This window comes from Equus quagga, chromosome 17 (assembly GCF_021613505.1).
Source record: "Equus quagga isolate Etosha38 chromosome 17, UCLA_HA_Equagga_1.0, whole genome shotgun sequence".
NCBI lineage: Eukaryota > Metazoa > Chordata > Mammalia > Perissodactyla > Equidae > Equus > Equus quagga.
Window position 1 is genome coordinate 50589137 of NC_060283.1, and position 26027 is coordinate 50615163.

General features: G+C 53.3%; 1 protein-coding gene across 6 annotated transcripts in view; it reads left to right on the forward strand.

Moving 5' to 3' along the window:
* The first annotated feature begins 1543 nt into the window (after positions 1-1543).
* The window catches only part of CFAP65 (cilia and flagella associated protein 65), a 34034-nt gene continuing 9550 nt past the window's right edge, over positions 1544-26027 (forward strand). For 3 of the 6 annotated variants that reach the window (XM_046642936.1, XM_046642940.1, XM_046642941.1), the window contains exons 1-22: positions 1544-1609; positions 2432-2477; positions 3403-3453; positions 3766-3995; positions 5893-6092; positions 9322-9424; positions 9939-10105; positions 10302-10501; positions 10786-10931; positions 11441-11663; positions 12039-12304; positions 12741-12941; positions 13129-13488; positions 14967-15104; positions 16531-16776; positions 17314-17538; positions 18488-18646; positions 18874-19024; positions 19438-19566; positions 20724-20937; positions 21246-21374; positions 25554-25730. In XM_046642936.1, coding sequence (XP_046498892.1) covers positions 3834-3995; positions 5893-6092; positions 9322-9424; positions 9939-10105; positions 10302-10501; positions 10786-10931; positions 11441-11663; positions 12039-12304; positions 12741-12941; positions 13129-13488; positions 14967-15104; positions 16531-16776; positions 17314-17538; positions 18488-18646; positions 18874-19024; positions 19438-19566; positions 20724-20937; positions 21246-21374; positions 25554-25730 — 3596 coding nt within the window. In that variant the 5' untranslated portion in view covers positions 1544-1609; positions 2432-2477; positions 3403-3453; positions 3766-3833. The remainder of the gene's footprint in view (positions 1610-2431; positions 2478-3402; positions 3454-3765; positions 3996-5892; positions 6093-9321; positions 9425-9938; positions 10106-10301; positions 10502-10785; positions 10932-11440; positions 11664-12038; positions 12305-12740; positions 12942-13128; positions 13489-14966; positions 15105-16530; positions 16777-17313; positions 17539-18487; positions 18647-18873; positions 19025-19437; positions 19567-20723; positions 20938-21245; positions 21375-25553; positions 25731-26027) is intronic. The other 3 variants (XM_046642939.1, XM_046642937.1, XM_046642938.1) reach the window with 3 other exon arrangements.

Sequence of the window (26027 nt, forward strand, 5' to 3'; positions counted from 1 at the left end):
AGGGGGACTTCCGAAGCAAGCCTGGCTTCCTCTCCCTTCCTCAGGCTCAACCCCTTGCCACGCCCCTTTCTGTGCTGTTTGTCTCCTGGGGCAAAGTCCAGCTCAGGCCTCTCCCTGGGAGTCCACGTGAGTTAAGGTCACTCACACCAGCAGAACTCAGGGAGGCGGCCAGAACTTCACAGAAGCAGAATCCACAGGACCCCTACTGAGAACCTCTTTTCATCTTCCCGAGCCCAGAATCCACCAAGAGTTGGGCATGCCCGGTCCCTGGAGAGGCATTCTCTCAGGGAAGAGGCACTGGGATCTGTGGCTCCTTGCATGAGCTCTTCCTTCTCCTTGGGGTTTTCTTGCCAGGATTCCTGAGGCCACTACCAAGTCTTGCCCCCAGAGTCACTCCTCCCTATTTCTTTTTGGCCTAAGAATGGACAAATAGGTCCCTTAGCCCCAGTTGACTTGGGCTGATCCTTTCAAAAAGAGCTTAGGGGAAAACAAACAGAAAATCATTACAGGAATGACAAAAGGCATAAAAGTCATCATGTCCAAAGTACAGGTTTCAGATGCTGAGAATGACGTTAAAACCAGTGAAAAAGCTCACTGAGTCCCACATTCTTCAGTCCCAAGAAAACTCCAGACCTAATCGTGCTGGCAGAAATTAACGGACCCCTTAGTTTCCCCTTCCCTCCAGTTCAGCCAGCCTCTGGCCACGTGGTCTCTCAGGACACTTTGTCACCAAAGGCCATCTTTCACCTTTCACAAGTAAACTCAACTTTCCCAAAATGAGAATTTATTTTCTGGGTTTGCCCCTAAACTCACAAAGGTCTCGCCCCCTAACACCCTCCATCGCTGTCCCAGAGAGGGAAACGTCTTTCATTGTCCATGAACGAACTTTGAGACTTCCAGTTTCACCCATGGAAGGAGCCTTCATCAAATGAGACCCTTCCCCCAACACACCCACACACGGACAAACGGGCTCCCCCAAATCCACATTATGTACAGCAATGCCTTCTTCACACGTTTGCCTCAGGTCCCTAAAGAGTTAGCTTTGTGTTGGGCAGGAGGAAATGCTGGAGAAAACTCCAAGGACGCATTCTCTCCCATCAGCAAAAGGAATCTATTTGCAAAGCAATATGCAGATAAGAAATAAGTACGGGCTGCTTTTACGTTAACAACTGCAATCACAGAATGAAGCTCCGGTTGAGATTCTGATCCTGTGTCACCAAAGCATGTCGGGAAGGAACAGGATCGACTCACTCAGGTGCCCAGTCCAGGTCGTCAACTAAAGTCACGATTGAGGGGACGGCACGACAAGAGACTATATGTACCATGCTAGGGGACTGGGAGACTATACATACGATGCTGCGACTGACCGAAGTCCAGTTACTACTAGCAGGTAAAGGCGGGAAATAAAAATTGAGGGTAAAGATTAAAGTTGGGCGGCGCTTTCGCCTTCTATGAATCGTGACTCCTTCGGGTTGCCGTCGTTGCCCTGGGATACCAGGGGACGCCGGCCCTGCGCGTCCTGTATCTATGGAGACGACAACATGGCGGCGGTGTGAGTTCTGAGCGTTGATCCCAGGGACCCAGGGAGCGGCGCGAGTGGCCGGGGAAGGTATCCTTCCCGGGAGACCACCCCCTCGGGAGGTGGCCAGGGGACCCCCCATGTCCTTCAGAGAGCCTCGTGGGACTGAGACTTGGGCGAGATCAATCATACCGGCGATTCTGAAGAGAAAGGAGAAACCGCTCTAAGTCTATTTTTTCTCTTCATTTTACCTATTTCTTCCTCCCTCGACTTTCCACGAGGACCTGCCACTTTTTCCATGGTCATCTTGGGAAGTTTTAGGTTGGAAATTAGGCAAGTAAAGGATGCTGATGAAATATTTTTTCTCAAGTCCTCGAGATTAGAAAATTGGATTAAAAAGCACCAGTTCCTTGCCCGGTGTCTTCACGATAATTCCAGAAGGGGGTGTCTTTTGGAAGAGTAGTGCAGGCTGGTGTGGGAGGTATGATTGGTAATTATAGTAACATAGGTTTGTCTAGGGCTTTTTCAAGTCCCTTATTTCAACCGATCTTCACCTCAGCTTGGTGAAATAGGCAGGGTAACTCTCATTTCACAGGCAAAGGGCCTGAGGCTCAGCGTTTTAGAGAGACGTGCCCATCTCAAACAAATCTGAGCAGCTGCTGGAAGCCAGCTTCCCTTGCTCCGGGGTCAGCGTTCCCTCCCCTGAGCCCTAAGACCTAATCTGGACCAGCTTTCTACCCCATCATCTCTCATCTCTTCTATGCACTCGCCGGGACGTTTCACATGTTGATGGGAGACTGTTTCAGGGCCCTGGGGCAGGGGCTGTATGTAGAATCCCCTGAGGTCACGGGCAGGACTCCAGAGCCAATCAGTAACAGACAAGTAATGGGACCCTCCTCCCTGTCTCCCCAGCTTGCATTTATTTGATTCCACCTGAACGTACACTTCACAGTTGAAGGTAGGGGCCTTGTCTGTCTTGTCCGGTGCCTAACAGGAACTCAGGAAATTGTTTGTGAATGAATGAATTACTGAATGAGTGGATCTAAGATAGTCCCCTTCAGAAGCCTTGGAGATGTTGCCAATTAGGAAAAACGGAATCAACAGAATCTTTTGCTCTAGATGGATGTGGGGAAGGGACGGGAGAGTGCGTGGTGGACATGTGTAAATTTCTAACGAGTGACCATAAAATTGTTTGCTAAAGCATAATGTGTTATAATAAGGCACTGACTCCAAAATTTGAAAAGAGTTCATTTTAAGCCAAATAAAAGGCAATTCGCATCTAATCCTAAACTGCTGTAAGGACTAAAATACATGTGAAGGCCTTACAACACTGCCTGGCCCATGATAAGTTCGCGGTAAACGTCAGTAGAAGTTACTTATTTTTGAGATTGTTATTCGGTGGAGAAGGGTACTGAGTAGTCTGAAAAATATACGTATGTTCAAAAAGGTATTGATGCTGTCCAATATGGTAGCCACCCCTGGGTGTCTGCTAAAGGAAGAGAGGATTTGAGGAGATGGAGCCAGAGTCAGTTTGGGACATTGGTGTGTCCCCCTAGGGCAGGGCCAGGCACCCTTTTGAGCATTTGGTGAAAGCTGTGGATGCTCTCCCTGGAAAAGAGTACGTATCCATACACATGACATTTTGCATATAATTTGCCTATAACATTTGCATGTATATTTGCATATGATTTTCAGCTGCAGTCCATCCACGGATCCCTCTGCTTTAGAGGGTGATTCATTTGTTCTTGGATTGAGTCATTATTTCAGTGAATGTTTCCTTTAAACCTCAACTATACATTGCATACAGTTAGAGGAAACCCAGAAGACTAAGAGCCCTCCAGTCTCATTTGCCTCTTCTTCGCCCCTTATTCTTCTTCTCACAGGAGGCAAGACACGTTCAGAGGAAACAAATAGAGAGTAAAAGCCAGATAGAGGTAATGCATATGCTTCAGTAGCACTCACTGGGGGCCTGGTGAGAAATGCCAAGTGTGGCTGTGGAGGGCCTGGCCGCATGGGCCTTGTCCCCAAGTCCCTCCTCTAAGTGCCTTTCCTGAATGCTGAGTCTCTAGGCTCCTGAGCAAAGCCGTGGATCTTGTATCCAGGCTTGTTCCTCATGGTGCCACCTCATACCTGTTGCCAGAACTCCGAAGCAGGCACTCCTCCGTGATAATGATGGCCATGGAGAGTCTACTCCATCAGCCTCTCTTCTTCATGTCCCTCCTGTCTCCCCTCTGGTCTCTTCCCAGCTCCAAACTGGCAGGAACTCCTGGTAGCCAGAGGAGTACTCCCCTTGGAGTTGTGTTCCAGGTGCCCGATGCTCTTCCAGGCAGCCCCAAGCCCCCTCAAGAGGACTAGGGGCAGCGGGGACTATACCATGAACTCTGGATCATGCCAAAGTACCAGCACGATAGCCGTTCCTACCATTGTTGGCAGCAGTGTGGCCATGAGTGCCTGCAGCAGCACCGTCAGTGTCCGGGTGAGGATGTGTTCAGGGTGGTGGAGCAGGGTGCAGCAGGGTCAGGGTGAGGGGTGGGTGGCAGGGCAGGTGGGTAGAAATCTGAGAGGACCGGACTCTCCTGTCTACACCCCAGCACTAAACCCTGCATAGATAGAGCACCAAGCTGACCAGAGCGGTGGTAGCAGTGGTGGTGACCGAGGTGGGAGGAGAACTCAAGGGCGGTGTGAGTCGGAGACTAATGGAGTGGCCGGGAGTTCTCTCTTCCTTCAGAAGCTCTTCTGACCTTGACCACTAGGACTTTATGTTTGACCAATGCATGGATGTTGCTTCCTTTTTGCAGCCCTGGGGGTTCTCTCTCAGTGGCTCTGCAGGGCTTGCGGGGGGGGGGGGGGGCCTGACTGTCTGGGGTGTGATTGTGGGGTACGACTTTGTGTTTGGTGCAGCGCGTGTCTGTGTTGTGTGAAGATGCTCATGTCTCCTTAGAGGCGAGGGTGGTTGCATTCGCCTCCCTGTGGACCGTCTCACCCTTCCATCCGTGCCATTTCGGGCCTCTTTGCTCTCAGATTCACGCACGGCCCTTCCCTGCTCTGCTGTCAGCTGGCAGGAGATTGGAAGGTGGGAGGAAGGGAGGAGCCGGTGTATTTTTCTGTCTCCTTCTTTGCTTTTGACAGTGTTTCTGTCAGCAGCTGCATCTCCCGGTGCCTCCAATCTCCACCAGACAGGCCTCTGGGCTCTGAGAACCCTCATCTCCCCTAACCTAGATGTGGTGGCAGCTATTTGATGTTTCTAAGTTTGGGGTTACTTCACTCTCCCCTGGTTGTGCATTAAATTCCTTGTTGAAAACCCAGAATGGCTTCTGTTTTCCTGGTTGGACCTGACTGATGCACCAACTGATATTTATAATAAATTACCTGGCTCACCCATGTCACCCTTTCTCCATAAGCAAATCAAATACTGTGTTGGCCATCTGACACTGTAAATATTGAAACTGAGAGTGTGAGCTCAGAGGGAGAAGGGATTTGTCAGCCTTGTTCACTATTGTAGTCCTGGCACCTAGCACGGTGTCTGGCACATAATAGGTAGTCCACAAATATTTGTTGAACAGCTGAATATGGCCTTATGTTATGTAACAATATAAAAGCAATACTTGGTCAAAAATAAAATAAAATGGCAGTGAGTTGAGCATTCACAGCAATGACTGTGGTAGGAAGAGCCACCTGGTTCCTACTCCTGTGTTCACCTTGCTGCCCCAGGGATCTCCATCCACCCCCTCTCCTCAGATAGAGAACAGTTAGGGATCAGCCCACAAAAGGATGTTCCATTATAGCCGGGAAGCATTGGTACATTGCACTTCCAGCATCATCAGGAGCAGTGCCTAGAATGGCCCCAAAGTCAGGGCATGGGGTGGGGTTGGTTGTAGGTGAATTGGCTCCTTCCTCTGCTCCACCAGCCAGATGAGGGATGGGAGACCAAATGGCGGCGTATCCATGTATCTGGAAAAGTACCTGGGATAGAGTGCCCCAGCTGGGGGGTGTTATGTAATGAAGGGATAGGACAAAGAGGAAAAGGAGGAGGAGGCAGCCCCTGAGGGGAGTGGTCCCTGAGGGTGCACTGAGGAGCAGTGCAGGCCGGCTAAGATTGCTAAGTGTGCCAGATGGAATGGCCAGATGGGGTGGCCCAGGGAAGGCTTCAGGGGCAGGGTCGCAGGAAATTTAGTTGGAAAACCATTCCAGTGAATGGTTTTTGGAAGAGGTAATGTCCAACTCCAGAGCCTGCCTGCTCCTCACCTTCTCTCTCCAGGCCGTCCCCCAGGGGCGATGGGTGGTGTAATTCCTTACTTTCTGGAGGTGGGGAGACCTTTGTCCCCTCGCTAATGCGTTCTTTCTTCTCCCCCTTCTCCCTGCCAACTGAGCAGCCCACCAGTGACATGGACACTCAGATATGTTTCCCAAAGAAGCAGGACAAAGTGAGGAAGAGGGTCGTCTGGGGCATTGAGGTGGCTGAGGAGCTGCAGTGGAAAGGCTGGGAGCTTGGGAAGGAGATCACCAAGAACCTGGTTCTGAAAAATCTATCCTTGCAAATCCAGAAGATGAAGTACAGGTACCAGTATGAAGGGTGAGAGACCCAGCCCCTGAGCCCTTGAGCCCCCAAAGCAGGCACTCTTTAAAAAAAAAAAAAAAGACTTTTAAAATGGCGTATAAAACCAGAAGAGTGTATAAGACATGTATGCTTTGGATAATTATTGAAAGTGGAACCCATGTGACCAGATTAAATAATGGAAAAATTAGAATGTCTGAAGCTCACCTTCTCCTGTTATGTGCCCCACCCCTATTGGAACACCTTCCCTACCCATAAAGGTCACTACTATCCTGACTTTCATGATAATGATGTCCTTGCTTTTCTCAATTGGATTGACCACCTATGTTAGCACCTCTAAATGACATAGTTTAATTTTACCTTCTTGCGAACTTTATGTAAGTGGAATAATATGGTATACGTTTGTCATTCTTTTATTTTGCTCAATTATGTTTGTAAGACTCATCCATATGCAGCTATAGTTCATCCTTTTTCACTGCAGTATAATATTCCAACATATGCTTGTATTATAATGTACTCATTCATTCTTCTGTTGAGGGATGTTTGGGTTGTTTCCAGTTTGGGACTGTTATCAACCATCCTGTATGCATCTCCCATTGTGCAGGTACAAGAGTTTTTCCAGGGTTGATACACAGGAGTAGAATTGCTGTGACTTAGAACATGTGCATGTTTGCTTAGTGTAGATAAAGCCAAAGTATTTTCCAAAATACTTGTATCCATTTACATTCCCACCAGCCATGTATGCATTCCCATACAAGATTTAAAATTTTTGCCAATAATGATAATTTGTTGTGGTTTTAATTTGCATTTCCCTGATTACTAATACAGTTGGATGTCTTTTCATGTTATTGATCATTTCGTTTTGAAATTCCTGCTCAAATCTGTCCCCATTTTTCTGCTAGATTACCTTTTTTTTTTTAAGTAGAGGTTCTTATTGTGGATACTAATCCATGTCAGTTATGTGTTGTAAATATCTTCTCCCACCCTGTAGCTTGTCTTTCTTCTCTTGATAGGTCTTTTGGAAAAGAATTTCTTAATTTCAAAGGAATCAAATGTATTGATCTTTTTCTTTTGTGGTCAAAAATTTCTCGTGTCTTGCTTAAGAAGTCCTTCTCTACCCCTCCCCTGAGTCATGAAGATATTCTTCTGTAGTTTCTTCTAAAAACTTTATAATTTTCCTTTCATATTTGTTTTTTGTCTATGTGGAATTGATTTTTATGAATGGTTTGAAGTAAGGATCCAATGACATTTTTTCCTCAACCTAATGTCTAATTGTCCCAACACCATTTATTGAAAACTTCATGCTTTCCCTGGTGATCTCCCCACCACTGATGTATGTCAAGTGTCCATATATGTTTGGGGCCATTTCTGAGCTCTCTGTTTTCTTCTCTTGATCTACTTATCTCTCCCTGAGCTAATATCATCCTGAATTAATTATTAGAGCTTATAGTAAATCTTGATCCCTGGTAGTATAAGTCCCCCAACTTCACTCTTATTCAGGATCGTCTTGGCCCTTTGAACTTGCATACAAATCTTCAAATCAGCTTACACATAAAAAACTTTTTCAGATTTTGACTGGGATTTAATTGAACCTATAGATCAATTTAGGGAAAATTGACATCATTACAAACAGTCTTTCAATTCGTGAACATGATATATGTTTATATGTATTTACATTTCTTCATGTCTCTCTCAGTAAAGTGGAAAATTTTCTTCGTAGATCTCTCGCACATCTTTAGTTAGCTTTATTCCCAAGCATTTATATTTTTGGCGATGTTGTATACAATATCTTTTACAGTTGTTTCATTTTCTGCGTGTTCCTAGATTTTTAGAAAGTCATTTTTTAAATGGATGTTTTGTACAGAGCCTTGTCATGTCCAGCAACCTTGATAAATCCTCACATTAATTCTAATAATTTGTTGTCAATCCTTTTTTTCTGTGTGCACACTCATATTTTATATGGAAATGGCATTTTTCTTTCTTTCTTTCCAATCTTATGCCTTTTCTCTCTTGGTCTTTGCTTGCCGTTGAACAGAAGTGGTTATAGAAACCATCCTTGTTTTGTTCATGATCTCAAAGTGGAAGATTCCAACATTTCACCATTAATTTGGGTGTTTCCTGTAGTTGTTTTGTTCCGTTTTGTCTTTTTAGACTTTATCAGGTTAAAGAAATTCCCTTCTATTCCTAGGTTGCTGGGAGGTTTTCTCATAAACATGTGTTGAAGTTTATCTAATATTTTTCTTTATTGAGATGATCATTTGACTTTTTCTCTCAATTTTTTGATGTGGTGGATCGTGTTAATTGATTTTCTATGTTAAACTAACTGTATATTCCTAGAATAAGCCCAACTTGGGCATGATTGAACATTATTTCTATATATTGCTAAATTCTTTTAGCCAATATTTCGCTTATGGGCGAGATTGGCCTGTAATTTTTGTTTCTTCTTCTGCCTCTGTCAGGATTTGGTAACAACATTATGATGGATTCACACAGAATATGTTGGGGAGTGGTTCCTCATTTTTTATTGTCGGGAAGATAATGCTGGAATTATTTTTTATCACATTCTTGGTAGGACTTGCTGTGAAGCCACCTGGCCTAGTGGGTTTTTTTTGGCGGCGGGTGCCGGGGGGGAAGATTTTTGACTACTTATTCTATTTCTTTGATGATTTTAGGTGGGGAGGCCATAAAATTTATTGTATAATTCTTGAGTCAGTTTTGGAAAGTTTTATTTTTTCTAGGAACGTGTTTATTTCATCTGAACTTTAACATTTATTGGTATAGAGTTGTCGGCAATATGGTCTTATTAATATATTTGAAGTCTGAAGGATCTGTAGTTTTGACCCACCCTGGAGCTCTGCAGCTCTGCCGAGGTCTCTGCTTGGAAAGGCAGCCCCAGCACCTCTGTTCTCAGCCTTGGTTTCCCCCAGCTAAGCTCTCAGGCATTAGGTTACATCAGGGCCGCCTTCCCCATTCCCATCCCCATCAACCCCCACATGCACCAGAGGTACCAGTGCTGCTTCCTCACCCCTGCGCCTTTTAGTTCAGTGTTCTGCCATCCTGGAGTGAAGGTCTGTGAGAAAAGTTATAGGATGAGGGAGACAGGTCCTCCCGTGACAGAAGCTCCATGTTTCCCCCTCCACGGTCCCAAGAACTCAGCCCTCTCAGCTTTCTGGTTCTTCCCTAATCTTTCTCCCCATTCCATTTTCTGAGCCCCGATTCTGAACTGCTTATGCCCTCTCTCCTGCAGGCCCCCCAAGACCAAGTTCTTCTTCACGGTCATCCCTCAGCCCATCTTCCTGAGCCCGGGCATAACCCTCACGCTCCCCATCATCTTCCGGCCTCTGGAGGAGGTGAGGTCCGCCATGGCGAGCAGAGGGTAGGGAGGGACACAGGCACAGTGACCTTGGAACAGGAGGCAGGGCAGAGCAGCAAGGAGCTCCCCACACACACGTCCTGCCAGCTGGAGCAAAAACGCCAGCTTGGGAAGCCTTGGAGGGGCTCAGATCCTAAAGTCACTAGACTTGGAGTGGTTCCCAGTTGGATGTTGGGGGGTAATGGCTGTGCAACTGAATTGGCCATCAGAAAGCCCTAGGTTCTTTGGCCTCTCTCTACTCTCAAAACATTCCCCCAAATACTTTGTTCCTCGCAAAAGAGGCCCCATATCTCTGAGACCAAGACAGTGTTGGAGCACCGGTAACCTGCCCGCTCCTCAGAGACCAAGATGGAAGGCCACGGCCCAGCCCACCCCTCAGTGGTTATGTTGGGGGGATGGCCAAGGGCTGGGGTGGGGTATGTGGTCTCTGAGTACCACCCAGGTACCACTGATCAGCAACTGCCTCTGCCCCCCGGCCCCCTGTACTGCAGAAGGAGTACATGGACCAGCTGTGGTTTGAGAAAGCAGAGGGGATGTTCTGTGTGGACCTGAGAGCCACCTTGCCTTGCCACAATCTGATCTGCCCACCGTCTCTGCAGTTGCCCATGTGTGCTGTGGGGGACACAGCCGAGGCCTGGTTCTGCCTGGACAATGTGGGGTGAGGGGAGTGGCTGAGGCTTAGAGGTGGGGACAGCAGGAACCATGAGGAGGGATCCTGGGAGCAGGAGAGACTGGCACGTCTGGTGGGGGAAGATGATGGGGGAGGAGAGGGAGCTGCCCAGCATCTCAGTCTTTCTAAAGCAGGGGCAGTGGTCAGAATGAGCCCCATAGTTCTGACCTCCACCACCATGCAGGGACCTGCCCACTTTCTTCACCTGGGAGGTCCCCAGCCCGTTCCAGATGCTGCCCGCCATGGGGCTGCTGGAGCCAGGCCAGGCCTCCCAGATCAAGGTGACCATTCAGCCCCTTATGGCTATCATCTATGAAGTTGAAGCCACGTGCTGGTACGGGGAGGGCAGCAAGCAGAAGAGCAGCATCCAGCTACAGGCTGTGGGTGAGGCCCGACCTCTCACCTGTCCCCAGAGCCCACCTGCCGCACCTCCCTGGGTCTCAAAGCCTCAGTGTGCCCCCTTCCCCACCTCCCGCCCTGGCACCCGTGGGACCTCCACCAGCCTCCCACCCTCCCTCCAGCCCTGCAGGCTTGGCTTTTTCTTTGCCCTCTTTGGTGTCACAGACCTGTGTTTCCTTGGGGACACCTGCCTTCTTCAAGGGGCTGTTCAGCTGGGGTCACAGAGGCCTTAGTGGGTTTCTCCCCAAGAGCCCCCATCTCTGCCACAGCCAAATGCGCCCAACTACTAGTGAGCATAAAGCAGAAGCGACCGGAAGACCAGGATGTTGAGGGCTTCCAGAAGGTGCTGCATTTTGGCTCCGTTGCTGTGGGCTGCACCGCTGAGAGGCAGATCAAGCTGTATAACCCATCAGTGGTATGCATCCTGTGGATGTGGGGGGCGTAGGGGGCAGGACTCAAGGACCACAGGGCTGGGTGGTCTGAAAACTCACCCCCTTTACAGCATGTCCCCTTTCTCTCCATACCTCTGGCCCCATGCCTCCCATAACCTATGTCTGATGATGCACACACGTGTCAACAGATGTGCCCCTGTCCCTCAGCTAGAAGCTGGGCTGGGGTATCCTTTGACCCCACAGAGCAACCCCAGGAGCAGCCCTAAGGTTGTCCTGACTCCAGAACCCCAGCCAGCCTTTACGGTACCTTTGGGAAAAGAAAACGGTGCCCCATCTGGGTGGTCCCAGTGCAGGGCACACAGCTTGGCCCCTTACTTTCTCCTGTTGGAGGTGGCTTTGCCCCACGCTCAAAGCTGACAAGTAGGGTGCAGGCTGGACACCAGCTGCCCTCACTCCCTCAGCTGAACACCTTGGTAATGACAAACTGCCTTACCCTGTGACAGACCCTTCCTGCCCCGACCTGGCCCCACAGGTGAGCACCCCCTTCAGGATCGAAATGGCCCCAGACATGCTGGCCAAAGACCAGGCCTTCTCGTGCCCCACGGCCCATGGCATCGTGCCCCCAGGAGAGAAGAAATGCGTGTCGGTGTTCTTCCACCCTGAGACCTTGGACGTCAGAACTATGGACTACTTGTTCATCATGCCCTCTGGCTGTGCCTCCCAAACCCTGCTCAAAGTCGTTGGTTTCTGTAGAGGTACTGGCAACCCCGGGACACAGCAGTCCCCGTGGGGACAGGAGCAGCCCACACTTAGGGTGGGAAGTGCTCCTTATCTGCTCCTAGGAGCCGATGCCTCCTTGCCCTTCAGCCTGGGTGTCTGCTGCCCCCTGGTGGGCTCAGTGAGGAATCAGTCATGGACACCTGGAGATAGTGTTGCCCTCACCTCTTCGTGGTGCTGGAGCTCTGCTCAGGCTACTGGGGCTCTTGGCCTTTCCAGCCTGGCCTCCTGTCTCTAGGCAGCACCACCTCCAATGAGTGGGACCCTTTCTGAGACATCCTTGAGGAGGCTGGTGCCCCAGCCCCACCAAGGTAGCAGGGCCCACTCACAGGGACCCCATCCCCTATGCCCAGGTCCTGCCGTGTCTCTGCAGCACTACTGCGTCAACTTCAGCTGGGTCAACCTCAGGGAGCGCTCGGAGCAGTCCCTGTGGATTGAGAACAAGTCGGACTGCACGGCCCACTTCCAGTTCGCCATTGACTGCCAGGAGAGCATCTTCAGCATCAGACCTACTTTTGGGACCCTGGTGGGCAAGGCCCGCATGACCCTGCACTGTGCCTTCCAGCCCGCTCACCCCATCATCTACTTCCGGCGGGTGGCCTGTCTCATCCACCACCAAGTAAGTGGTGGGGGAGAGGGGAGGAGGGGCTCCCCTGGGAGCTGGAGGGGCCCATCTGAGGCCTAATGATAAAGACAAGGGTTGGTGCTCACTCCTTTATATTCTGGAACTTCTGGGGCTGTCTGCTTGGGTCGTCGCCTCCAGGGCCCCAGCCCGGCTTTTGGAGCCAGAGCACGGCCAGGGCACATGAAACCCTCTCTGAGCCAGGTAGATATGTCCATCTTGCCTGACTGCTGCCAGGCCAGGGACTTTTCTGCTGCTGCTGGGCCAGGAACAGGGAGGATTGGATCTCACCCCACACAGCATGTGCAGGGCAGTGAGGACCCCAACCCAGGGCCCTGGGCAAGGTGATACAAATGGTGCCCCGACCAGCTGGTGCCTGGCCAAGGTGGTAAGCGGAGGCTAAAATCTAGCCCCACACGAACAAATATCACAGGACCCGCTGTTCCTGGACCTGATCGGGACCTGCCACTCAGACAGCACCAAGCCGGCCATCCTCAGGCCTCAGCACCTCAGTTGGTATCGCACACACCTGGTGCGAGGGCTGACCCTCTACCCTCCTGACATCCTGGGCATCATGCTGAGGGAGAAGAAGCTGGAGCAAGATAGGAACGGGGCCCTCATGATTCCCACTGAGGTATGGTGACCTCTCTGGGCCCCCGGGGGAGGGCGACCCTCCTCACGTGCATGCTTTCTTCTCTAGCAATTCTTGGGCAGTCCTGTGCCTCCATTAGTAGTTGGAGTGACCTGTAGCCTTTTCCAGAAGGGAGCGCACAGATAAAGGGCAGCGTCAGGGGGAATAGCAATTGGTCTCTCCCACACAGGACCTGGAGGACATGCCAGCCCTGCAGTATCCCTTTATCCCCCCCATGACTGAGTACTTCTTCGACGGCACCAACGACATGGCCATCTTCCCCCCGCCCGTCAGCATAGAGCCTATTGAGGTGGATTTTGGTGCCTGTCCCGGGCCCAAGGACCCCAGCCCTGTCCCCCTGTGCCTGGTGAACCACACCAAAGGCAAGATCACCGTGGTCTGGACGCACAGATCTGACTGCCCCTTCTGGGTGACCCCAAACACCTGTGATGTGCCCCCGCTCAAGTCCACGGCCATGCGCCTGCACTTCCAGCCACCTTACCCCAACACCCTCTACGCCGTGGAGCTAGAAGCCTTCGCTGTCTATAAGGTGTGTGCAGGCAAACGAGATGGGGGAAGGTGGGGTCCCTGCCCTGGAGCCTGAATGGCAGGGTGGGGTTGGAGGGGGTGGCAGATGGCTGCAGTTGGATGCCTCCTCTGCCAGGCTCTTCTCCTTGGCTAGACAGCAGCCTTACTGGTTTGCCTTCTCCCAGGCTCATGGCCTGCTTTGGCTAAGGCAATTCTTGGCCTGTCTGATTATGTCTCATTCATATGTGGCCTCCCACACCCTTCAGAGGGAGGACTCAGATGGGGTCAAGCCTTTTGGGAAAATTTGGTGCACAGGGAGTAGCTCCCTGGGGCTCCTGGCTAGGGGGATTCCTGGCTTTTCTTAGTCCTTGCAGTAGAAAGTGGTCGCTCTTTTAGAGCCATGGGTAGGATCCAGAGCCCGGGGGACAGAGTCAGGAGCGCCGATAATTAAACATGTGTGGGGAAGGGCTTCTGGTACAACTTCCTGTGGCCAGGGAGCTCAAGCACATGCTGTCTCCAGCCCAGCCTCATAGTCGCAGACACAAGTCACTCCCTCCTCATCTGTCAGTCCTCCTCCTTCTCTCCCTTCTCGGCTCTGCCCACCCTGCCGTTCTTTCCCAGTGGCCGGGGTCCTGGGGCCGAGAGGAGTAGAGCGGTGTAGTCAAGATCAGAGCCCTTCACCAGCTGTGTGACCTAGGGCAAGTCCCTTAAGGTCTCTGAGCCCTGGTCTTTTCGTCTATAAACTTGGGGTCACATCCAAGCTTTTGAGAAGTCTTTCCAAAGCTGAGTCTTTCATTGCCTGCATTCCAATACCTCGGCAGTAGCGGAATGTGAAGGTTTGTGGGAATAAGGCTGTGGACCCCTGACCTGGCTGAGGCTCAGCCCCTCAGATTTTCAGGCTACAGGCTCTAGCCCTGTGCTGTCCATAAGGCGGCCACCAGCCACATGTGGCTTGTGAGCACGTGAAGTCTGGCTAATCCAAACTGAGATGTGCTGTGAACCTAAGTGACACTGGATTTCCACGACTACGCACGAAAAGCATGTAAATATCCATGCATCATGTATATATTGATTAGATGTTGAAATGATGAGATTTTGGATCTAATGGGTTAAATAAAATGTATTATTGAAATTAATTTCACATGTTTCCCTTTGTTAATGTGGCTACGGGAACATTTAAAATTTACGTCTGCGGCTTGCACTTGTGGCTCGCCTTCTGTTTCTATTGGCCAGCGCTTCTCCAGGCGCATTCCTGCTGGATGAATGTGGCTTTCACAGCCCAGCCCCAGCCTCGTCCTAGCTGTCGTGAGGATTAGGGAGTGTGTTTGCCGGGAGCTCAGTGTTGGGCTGTGATGACTTGTTCTCCACATCGTCTTCCCAGGGAGCCCCTCCCCTCTGTGCCCAGTGCAGGACTCCTGCAGTACAGGGGGGCAAGCTGGGAGGCCCCATGCGGTCGGACACAGGACCCTGAACTCATCCATGGGTCTGGCCCCCCTGCAGGTCCTGCAAAGCTACAATAATATCGAAGAGGACTGCACCGTGTGCCCGTCCTGGTGCCTGACACTCCGGGCTCGAGGCCACAGCTACTGCACCGCCTTGGAGCACCACATCCCCCAGTGTTCCCTGGACGCCCCCAAGGTGAGTGTGGCCCCAGCAGCAGTGGGAGGTGAGACAGGGGAGCCTGGCTTCTTCCTGGGCTGCAGATCCCTCTCCCCTCTCTGATGGCCTCAGAAACACATCCCAGCACCCTCCCCGGCGGTCCCAGTCTCCCCACCACCAGCCCCGGGCCTCTGGGCCAGTGTAGGACTCTGGCTGCTCCTTGCTCCGTCTGAAATACTCTCCATCCTCTCACACTGAGGTTTAAAACTCTCCAGTTCCTTCATTTGTCCTGTTTACTGGGCGCCTGCCGGGCCCCAAGTTCTAGACCAGGCCTAGGGATGTGGCCACGCATGCCATGAGCCCCTGTCCTGGGGGACCAGCCAGGCCTTGGGGGTCAGGGAGCCAGCCCCTTGGTTTAGCCCCTTCCTCAGGGAGTCGTAATTCCCAGGCTTCTCTGGAGGGCTCCTGGTGGCCCTGTCTGACCTGAGCAGCAGGATGACCTAGGGCTTAAAGCTCTGATCCTGGAGCCAGAAGGCCAAGTTCCAATTCTGGTTTCTCCCTTGGTGCCTCTTCCCAGCTTCCGGTACCACTGTCAAGCTTTTCATCCGTCTTTACTACCCCTTTAGCTCGTGTTCCTGGGGATGTGCCACTTTTGGACAGTGTGCTTGGGGGTGATCTTGCTCCCCCCACTAGCTGCACTTCTGCCCTCCAGCCCTAAACCTACTCCGCCCACGAGGTTCAGCTCAGGGGCACCCTTTCCCGAAGCCCTTCCTGACCGCCTAGGGTTCCCCTCGCCGATCCCCTGTGCCTTTCCCTTGGCCAGTTCCTCCCAGTGGTTTGTGGCCTCTCCTGCGGTCCAGCCCATTCTGGGCCCGTGTCGCTACCCCGCCGCCTCACACAGTGCACGTGCTGGATGGGTGGGGCGCCCTGGTCAGCGATTTCAGGCCCGGAGTTTCATAGTCTGCCCGGCTGTTAGCCTGGTACTGGCCACATCCTAGATGCTTAAGGAGCATTTGGAAGCTGGGATTGTGGGGCTTTCTCTTTCTCAAAGTGGGGTTCCCCTAAGCTACCTGCATGAGAATCATCTAGAAGGAGCTGCTTACCCCAGAGCTTCTGGACCAAGATCTCTGAAAGCGGGTTCTCCCAAGGATGATTTGAGGGCACCCTAAAATGACAGAACTTCTACTTATCCTTGAGAAGGGTCTCAGAAGGCTGACTTTCCAGGGGCCACTTCCTGGGGCCACCTCGTCTCGCTGTCTGGAGGTCTCTGGACGACAGAAGCATCTTTTGGTGCCAGGCTTTGGCCTCCCATCTTTCCCTGCTCCCAGGGCCTTGGCTGGGATGCGCGGAGGCATCTTGGATCTCCTTGCAGACGGCCCCACCCAAGCCCACATAGACTTCCCTGAGTGTGTGTTGGGGGTGGGGTGTAGATCTGAGCATGAGTCCCTCTTCTCTTGTACCCCAGCTATTTCCTGCAGTGTCAGCCAGCGAACCCTCCTACCGCAGCCTGCTCCTGATCAACAGAGGTTCCATGTTGCTGACCTTCAACCTGGCCCCCAAAAGCAGCTCAGACATCTTCCTTCGGCCCAGCTCGGGCCTTGTGGCCCCCGGGGCCCACCAGATCTTCCTCGTCTGCACCTACCCCAAAGGAAACGCCTGGAAGCAGCATATATTCTACTTGCAGTTCAATTTTTGCCCCCAGTATCTCAAGGTAGGAGCCAGGGTCCTTGGGAGTGGGACACAGTCTGGTGCTTTCCTTTTCAAAGCCACGTTCTGGGGTTGGCCTCTGAAGCTGCCCTACAGTGACCAAGGGCTGCTTCTCTTTCGGGAAGTGGCAGAGCGGGGAAAAGACCCCTTGGCCACATTTGTGAATAGCTCTCCCTCAGGGCCCTGCCCATCCACTTCAGGGAATCTGGGACTGGAAGAGGGGTGCAGAGGTCCCAAGGAAGGAGTGAGGGTAACAAAAGACTGGCATCTGCAGGTTGTAGAGGGTGTTTGGAGCCAGGCCAGGGCCCCAAAGTAGTCTGTACATCTTCTCTCAGTCCCTGAGTTCTTTTCAAGAGCCATCTTCTGGGTCAGTCATTCCTTACTCTGCCTTTGACAGAAGCTGCCCAGGCCCCAGCTGGCAGAGGGCCTTTTCCTGCCCTCTCCAAGGGGAAAAGCTGCCCACCTGTGGCTTCCTGGACATCAAGGGGAGCCAGGGCTGTGGGGTGAGGTCAGTGCACTGCCCTCTCTCCTCTGGCCCCAGGAGGTGAGCATGCAGAGCCGAGAGGAGCCACTGCAGCTGAAGCTGGACACCTGCAGAAGCGTCTTCTTCAAGCCCACCTGGGTGGGCTGCTCCTCCACCAGCCTTTTCACCTTCCGCAACCCCTCGCGTCTGCCCCTGGAGTTTGAGTGGAGGGTCTCCCAGCAGCACCGAAAGATGCTGGCCGTCCAGCCCGCCAGGGGGCTCATCCAGCCCAACGAGAGCCTCGTGAGTGCCCTGCCCTGCTCTGAGGGCTGGAGGGAAGGATCCTCGCCATCCTCACCATTGCCATCATCTCTTACTCCTGCCTATCAGGGCCCAGGCTTACTATGAGCACCCTCCCATTCAATCCTAGTCACCTCCTTATGAGGAGGTACGATTGTTACCATCATCAGTTTACAAAGAAGAATTGAGACTTAGAGAAGAAAATGCTGCTTATAAAGATTATAAATTAGGAGGCGCAGAGCTGGGACTTGAACAGGGTTTCTGATGCCAGTGTCCAGAGGCGAGTCCACTCTCCATCCACGGTCCCCACAGCTGTGAGGCGGCTGGGAGGTGGTGTGGAGCAGCTGGATTTGGGGCCAAATTGGTGGCTATCATTAAGGAGTAAGGAAGGGGACTCCTAGAGGTCCCAGCAGCAGCCTAGAGGGGGCATGGGCTGGGACCCAAACTAGGAGACCCCCACCCCTATACGGTCTAGGGCCTTATAAACTAGCTGGAGAGGCCAAATTTGGGCCAAGAACCACCAAGACATGGTGTCTGTAAGAACCCAGGGATAGTAATCAGTGAGGTGAGAGAGTACACAGACTCTGGAGTCAGTCATGAGAGTTCACACCTCATCTGAACTGACCTCATGTGAAGTCAGTTCATGAGAGCTCCCACCAGGTGGCCCTCACCAGCTGTGTGACCTTGGGCAAGTTACCCCACTTCTCTGAGTGTCCAGGTTCTCATCAGAAAATGAGGCACTAAAATAATACCACTTACCTCGTGGGGATAAAGGATTGAGGGGCTTAGGGAGATAACATAATATGTGACATGTGTGCAGTGCCTGGCACAGCGCCGACACTCATAAAGAGTCACCATAGCTTGATATCCTGCAGTGGGACCTCAGATGGCCAGGAACCCGGGTGGGGGGTTCCCAGAGACTCCCATACAGGGATAATCTCTGGGACCCCAGACGCTGACGTGGACCTTCAGCCCTCTGGAGGAGACCAAGTACCTGTTCCAAGTGGGGATGTGGGTCTGGGAAGCCGGCCTGCCCCCAAACACCAAGCCCCCTGCCACCACCCACTACATGCTCCGGCTGGTGGGCATGGGCATCACCAGCAGCCTCTCTGTAAGTGGGAGAGCCCTGGCGGGTGGGGGCGGGGCCAGGGCACAGGTGGGAGGGAAGGCCCCAGGGTGCCTGACTCCAAGAGGGCAGGGGATGGGAGCCCTCTGGCCCTCCGTTCCACACCTCTGCACCTGCCCTTCCTGGGGATTCTCTGAGGCCAGGGGTGGGAAAGCTGGCGGCATGGTCCTGGGGGAGCCCCTCAGCCTAGGCTGGCTGATTCTGGCCCTCAGGCCAAAGAAAAGGAGCTGGACTTCGGGAACATGCTGGTGAACAGCAAGCAGTCCAGGCTGCTGGTGCTCCTGAACGAGGGCAGCTGCACCCTCTACTACCGCCTCTTCCTGGAGCAGGGCAGCCCCAAGGTCGTCGGCGACGATCCCCTCGGTACACAGTCCTGGGCCAGGGCCGGGGCTGGGGCTGGGGAGGAGGGCCGTGGGGGGCACTGGTTCAGACTCGTTGACCATAGCATGGTCTGGGGCCAGGCAGAGCACTTGGTGCTTCCGCTTTCTGGATGCTTGGCATTGGGTGGGTGACTGTCTTCTCTGAGCCTCAACTTCCTCATCCGTAAATGGGGCTACGGGTGAAGCAAAAGACGTAGCAGGTGCCAGTGACACAGAGACAGGTCCCCTCTGTCTGGGTCTGGGAGGAGGGACTCTGCTCCCCATTTTCTGGCTCAGGGCCTGCTCTCTGGCCCAGGGGAGGGTGTCTGGGAAGGAGCAGGAGGAGAGGCCAGGCCGCTCTGGCTTTCACTGAGGGCCTCCTCTGCCCTTGACTCTACCCGGGTCATCCCTGAGCAGCTTTGCAGCTGGACCGCATGGAGGGGAGCGTGCCACCCCGGTCCCAGGACACCATCTGCCTGACTGCCTGTCCCAAACACCGGTCCCAGTACTCCTGGACCATCAGCTACTCTCCCCTCTCCCACAGAGGTACCTGGGCCATGTGTCACGGAGAGTCAGGGCCAGGGAGGAGAGGGGGAGGGCTGTGTGAGCAGGACTTGAGGTGGGAGGATGCTGAGGGTCCAGGCAGCGCTGGCAGCATGAGTGCAAGTGTGCCAGGGTGTGCCTTTGCGTATCTGGTGTGTGTGCCTCTAACTACCCACGTCTGTCTGTGGGCGTCCATGTATGTGTGTGCCTGAGCTCTCGAGGACTCAATGTGAAGAACTTGGAGCTGTGCTAATTTACTGCGGGATCTTAGACAAATCCTCAGACACCCTGGGCCTCACCCTTCTCCTCTGTAAAATGGAGTCATTACCAGCGCCCCCGAGGCCAGCTGGGAGGAATCCAGGGCGGCACAGAAGAGTGACTGAGAGTGTGGAGTCCAGCCAGACTGCCTGGGCTTGGACCCTGGCCCCAGTGCTGATTAGCCATGTAATCTAAGTACGTTGTTTAACCTCCCTGTGCCTCAGTTTCCACATCTGTAAAATGGGGATATTAACGGCGCACAGGCAAGAAGAAGGAGTGAAGTACTGAGACATGCTCTCACGTGGATGAACCTTGAGAACGTTACACCCGGCGAAAGAAGCCAGTCCCAAAAAGCCACATGGCGTATGATTCCATTGATGTGACGCATCCAGAATAGGCAAATCCACAGAGACAGAAAGTAGATTTGTAGTTGCCAGGGGTGGGGGAGGGGTGATGGGGAATGACAGCTACTTGGCACCGGTTCCTTTTGGGGTAATGAAAATGTTCTAAAACTAGGTAGTGGTGATGATTGCACAACTCTGTGAATATACGAAAAACCGCTGAGTTGTATGCATTAAAAGGGTTAATTTTATGGTATATAGATTATACCTCAGTAAAGCTATTAGTAAGAATTGCTAGTCTGAAGACAAATAACAGAGAACATTCAATACAGTGGTGTAGGGGAGAACCCAGGACAGGGCCTGGCACGGAGAAAGTACCAGATGGGGTCGGCTACTGTTGGTTATTGTTGGAAACATCCCAGAGCCTGGGAGACACCTGCTGCTCCCAACAAGGGTCCCGGGGCAAGTGGCCCAGGGGTCCTGCCCCTCAGCCTGTGCGCCTTGCTCCGAGGGGGGCTGGGAGGTGAGCTCACTCCCCTCTTGCACATCCCTTTCCCCCAGACAACAAGGTCGGGGAGAAGCAGGAGCTGTGCCGCGTCTTCCTGACGGCTGTTTACCCCTTACTCTCCGTCCTGGACGCCTGCTCCATGGGCAGCGCCGAGGGCATCACCCGGAAGCACCTATGGCGCCTTTTCTCCCTGGACACGCTCAACAGTTACTTGGAGCGCGACCCCACGCCCTGGGAGCTCACCTACAAGGTGCCCACCCGGCACAGGTGAGCTGGGCCCGGGCGACGACCGGGCCTATCTGGAGATGTTCTTGGAGCTTTCTGCCCACACATCCAGCATCAGGCCATGTCCAAGAAGTGGCTCCCTATCTCCCCTCAAATTCTTGCCAGTCCCTGGAGGGGCCCCGAGAAGGCAGGGATTGGCTTGAGGTGGGAAGTGCCAGCCTGCCCCTCCCCTGAGGCCCAGAGTCTCCAATTCCCGCCAGAAGGGAGATGAATACCAAGCCAGCCACCCCTGGGAGGGCCCCATCCTGTCCCCATCCCTGTCTCTGAGCCCGTTTCTCTGTTCCACACAGCACAAACCAGATCCCCCCCGTCTTCACCCCTCTGAAGCTCACCTTCAATTTTGGGGCAGCCCCGATAGAGGCCCCACCCTCTGTGGTGCTCCTGGCCCTGAAGAACAGCGGAGTGGTGCCCCTGGACTGGTATGGCTAGCCGGAGGGGCCTGCCGGGGGGCCCGGGAGGCAGGTGCTGGAGGCTTTCTCTTGCTGGTGGTAGGCCTGGCTGCCTGGTGTCTGGAAAGAATGGGCCCCCCATTGATGGAGTGTGGAGGCCTGGGTGGGACTGGGGTCGCTTAGCTGGACACCAGAGCTGTCACTGGCTGAGACCTGTTAATAGCCTCAGCAGTGGTGGAATCACCCTGATGGAGGCTGGCACGGTCATGTTAGTAGCTTCCTGAATGAGAAGCAGCCACGGAGCATCTGCTCGTGCCAGGCACTGTTTACAAGCCCTTTCTCCTCCAAGCCTCACCCTAACATGGTAAAACATCCTCCTCTGCTGACTTTCCTAAATGGGAGGCTGAGGACTCAGCCAAGACCCCTCAGCCATTAGCACGCAGAGGCAGGTTCAAATCCAGATTTGCCCACCTCCAGAGCCCCAGCCTCCACCAGCTAGTCAGCAAGATGGCTTCAAACTGCGGCTGCGTACCAGGCACCACGCTGGGTGCTGGGGCACCCCTGACGGAGCCCCGGTCCAGTGGGGGCCGGGCCTGCACGGGGGCGAGTTGAGGGTCTCTGGTGAGGGACGACAGGGATTTGCTGCCACTGAGCCCGTGTCAGGAAGGATGGCATGGCTGAAAGAAGCTGCACGGGGCTGTGGGAAGGGTCGAGGCTGTAGGGCAGGCAGCACTTCTCCAGTCACATGGGGCCCCGGCCTGGAGACCTGAGGCCGCCACGCTTGGCCCTTCCTGTGCTCCCCTTTCCTCCCACTGGGGCCCCGAACTTGTGCCCAGTAAGCATCTCATTTCCATGCCAGGGCTTTTTCTTGTGCTTCCTCCCTACCTCCACTACACACCTTGATTTCCTAGTTGACTTCTTTTTGATGACTTCCAACTTCACTTGGCTAAAGGGAGGTGAGAAAGATGTGTCCCCATCTGGGTCAGGCCTGGGAGAGAGAGCTGGGGGCCCAGGCTGGGCATGGCAGTGGGTGGATGGGAGTGAAAATACGCAGCTGGGGGCAACTGTAATCTCAGGAACCTTCCTGCCTGAGCAGAGTCTTGGCGTATCCGGGGTGGGGGAGAGGTGGGGTGGAGGCTGCATCATCAGGGGTACTGTCTGGATTGTCCCACCCCTCCCCGTGGTGGAGGGCGCTGGGAAAGCTGCCTCCTTAGGTGGCTCCTGTCTGAGACGTGCTGGCCCTGAATGACTGAGGCAGCTTGGCAAGCAGGGCAGCCGGCCGGTGGGGAAGGCCAGGGCCCGCCTTGAGCTCCGGACCCACCATTCACTGGGCTCTTTGAGTGGCCAGGAGCCAGGCCCTACAGGGGTCGGGGGTGGGGGCAGGAACGGCGCGTTGGCCTGCATGCCGGCGTGCAGCAGGGTATTTTAGTGGATTGTGCGGGGGTGTGTTTGTGTAGGAGCAAGCCAGCTCACACTCTCCATGGAGAGGGTCCAGGTTGCTGGAAACGGAGGCAAGAGGAAGCCCAGGCAGAGTGCCCGCTGTGCCGGCCCGTCCGTCGGGGATCATCTGAGGTTCAGGAAGGCCGTCCGTGCTGCCTCCAGGATGCCAAGCGCGGGCAACCTTCCTTGGAAGGCCCGACTCTCCTAGGCTTTATGTGTTGTTGTGTTTCCTTTCCATTTCTTAGAAGGCTATTTTTGAAAATTCTAACCGGTCTCTGCTGAGCTCATAAAGAACAGACTGAAGGTTTTATTCCTGCCAGAACCAGTAAGAAATGGGGAGTGTGGACTTGGCCTGGAGGCACGGCAGCAGGCAGGATGGAGTGAGAGCCCCAAGTGGGAGGGAGACCAACAGAGGAAATAGGGCTGCCCCACCCCCTCCAAGCCTTCTCCTCAGCCTCCGCCCTTGGCCCAGGGAGTGTAGGGTCTTGCCTTTCAGCAGAGATTCCTTACAGCGTCAGATACCGATACTGGGTAATGGCATTTGTTCCCTCATGCACTCGTTAAGTCGTTAGCTAAACATTCACTGGGGGCTTCCTAGGTGCCAGCTCAGGCTTGGTCCTCAGAGTAGAAATGGTGAGGAGCCCAGGTCCTGCCCTCCAGGGTGCCGGGTGATGTCTGCTGTGAGAGTGTGTGCAGCACTCAAGGCCACTTCACTCCATCTTGCCAGGGATGGTGGGGGGCATACCAGAAAGGCTTCCTGGAGGAAGCTACAACTAAGCTAGACCTGCAGCCTAGAGAAAAGAGAAAGAGAAGCTGCGAAGGGCCTTCCAGACAGAGGGCCTGGCATGAACGTGGGTAAGAGAAAAGGGCCTTCGTGGCTGGAGTGCTGATCCGGGAAAGAGAAGAGTCTAGGATGCAGCTGGGGAGGCCGGCCAAGGCCAAGGCATGCAGGGCCTCAGACTCCTCCTCCTTCTGAGAGTGTAGACTTCTTCCTGAGGCATCGACGGGATGGGGGGCAAAGACATGATCTATTTCAAGAGCTGTCACTCTGGTCTGGGGTGCAGGGAGCGAGGAGGGAAATGGATTAGCAGCTTGAGGCAGAGGGACGAGGTGGCAGGGCGGGGGGCGGGGGGAGGGTCCCACAGTCCCAGATGGGGGACCGCGCCAGAAAAGGAAAGGGGGTCGGGAGTATTTGGAGGGAGACTGACTGAGGGCCACAAAGGACACAGAGGGGTTGAAACTACCTGGATGACCCCAGAGGAGCAAGATCTCTAGTTTTGCCACTGATCCATATCCGCAGGTAAAACGACAAAAGCAGTTTATTTACCTGTAACAAGTCAATGAAACAAGGGTGATGGGAGAGAAGTAAGAAATGGCCAGCCCCTCTCCAAGCCCGCTGGGTGTGGTGATGGGGGATCAGCGTGCGCTTTACTCTCAGCCCTCACACAATGTAGACACATGGACGCAGCCACGGGGTTACCCTGTTTCTCCTCATTTTTTCTGACAGTAACGGCACAATACTATACCTATTACTTCCTGCTTAGCATTCTGTCAATAACATTTTCACTCTGCATTATACCAATCACATTCCCTTTAGGTCAATACAGATCAACACACACACACATCTCAATCATTCTTTTTAATAGTCACATAATATTCTCTATTATGAATGGACCTTAAGTTATTAAACCACTCCTTTATTGGATGGCGTTAGTTGTTCCCAGTGCTTTTTTTTTTTTTTGCCACTACAAGCAAAGCTGTGATAAACATCCTTGTGTCTGCGTGAGTGTGTGTGTGTGTGTGCACACATGCTTGCATTTATTCTTGCAGATCCCCCAAAATAGAATTTCTGAGTCCAAGGGCATATACATTTTTTATCCTAATAGATGCTGCCTAAATTCCTACAAAAGTGGCAGCAGGTCCTTCTCTCCCTTCCCATGTTTGAGGGTGTCTGTTCTTTCTAAACTCACTGGCATTGGATGTAGCGATTTTTTCAGGGTTCTGACCTGATCCGAGCGAGTTCCCACTTGCATTTCCCTGACTGATCGTGCCTTTTCCGATGTGTTGGCCGTTTTCTTTTCCCCTTTTGGCTGCTCCCTGTTCATACCCTCTGCTCGTTTGGAGGCCAGTTCTGTGCCATCTCTCTGAGAGTGAAGGGCCATCCTTTTCCGACTGCGACCTTGGGACCCCTGTGTCACTTGTGTTGTCAGCTTTTTGGAGGGCAGCATTTGCTTCACTACAGCGTGAGGCATTTCAGGGGCATTAATTCTACTCCAAGTCTTGCTGCAGTTTCCAGAGTGCTGGCCCTGCTGGGGTGTCTGTTCTCTGCCCTGTGCCCAAGCTGGCCTGGACACCTCCCTCTCAGGGACCCCTGGTTGATGCTGCTGGCATTCCTAGATGCCTCAAATGGCTCTTCCTAAGGGCTTTGTCATAGAAACCCCTCCCGGGTTAGTGGCCAGCTCAAAGTGACCCACATATACAAGCACCCCCCTCAATCCTTGGCACCCACTGTGAGGGTCCTGGTCTCCACTTCCCTTGTAGTCACTGTGGCCTTGCTCTGTTCCCAGGCTTTGAGGCCATTATGGAATGAGAATCCACGACAGCCACATTTGCTCAGCCATGCATAGGACAGCTTGCCAAATGGGGGGATGAAGTCGGGGGGGGGGGGCATGGAGGAGGGCTCCATCTGCCCCACCCAGGGCCTCAAGCTCCCCCCTTTCTGTTCTGACTGAGGGGCTCCACTCCCCCTGCTTTGTGCCCCTCTCCCAGGGCCTTCCTCTTTCCAAGTGACCAGCAAATCGACCTGGAACTGTGGGCAGAGCAAGCAGAGTTTGACGCCACCGAGCTACACCAAATGCGCGTGCAGGACAATTGCATATTCTCCATCAGCCCCAAGGCCGGGAGCCTGAGTCCTGGGCAGGAGCAGATAGTGGAATTCAAATACAGGTGATCCCCCTACCACCTGGCCTGCCCTTCTGGTCCCAGAGACCTCCTTTCCCCTGGTGCCTGGAGAAGACTGGCCTTGCACCGTGTAACCCCAGGGTTCCCTGAATGGCCACCACCCTGGGAGAACCCCAGCTTCCCACCTATAGGGGAGGTTTAATTCACCTCTTGCCCTATCTCAACTAAGGGCTTTCCGCATGCTCCCAGAGGCTAGCCAGCTCAAAGCCACAAGCATGCCTGACCATTTGTTCTCCGGCTTGTACCACGGCTCCATAACTCATCTCAGACTTGTCTCCTCTC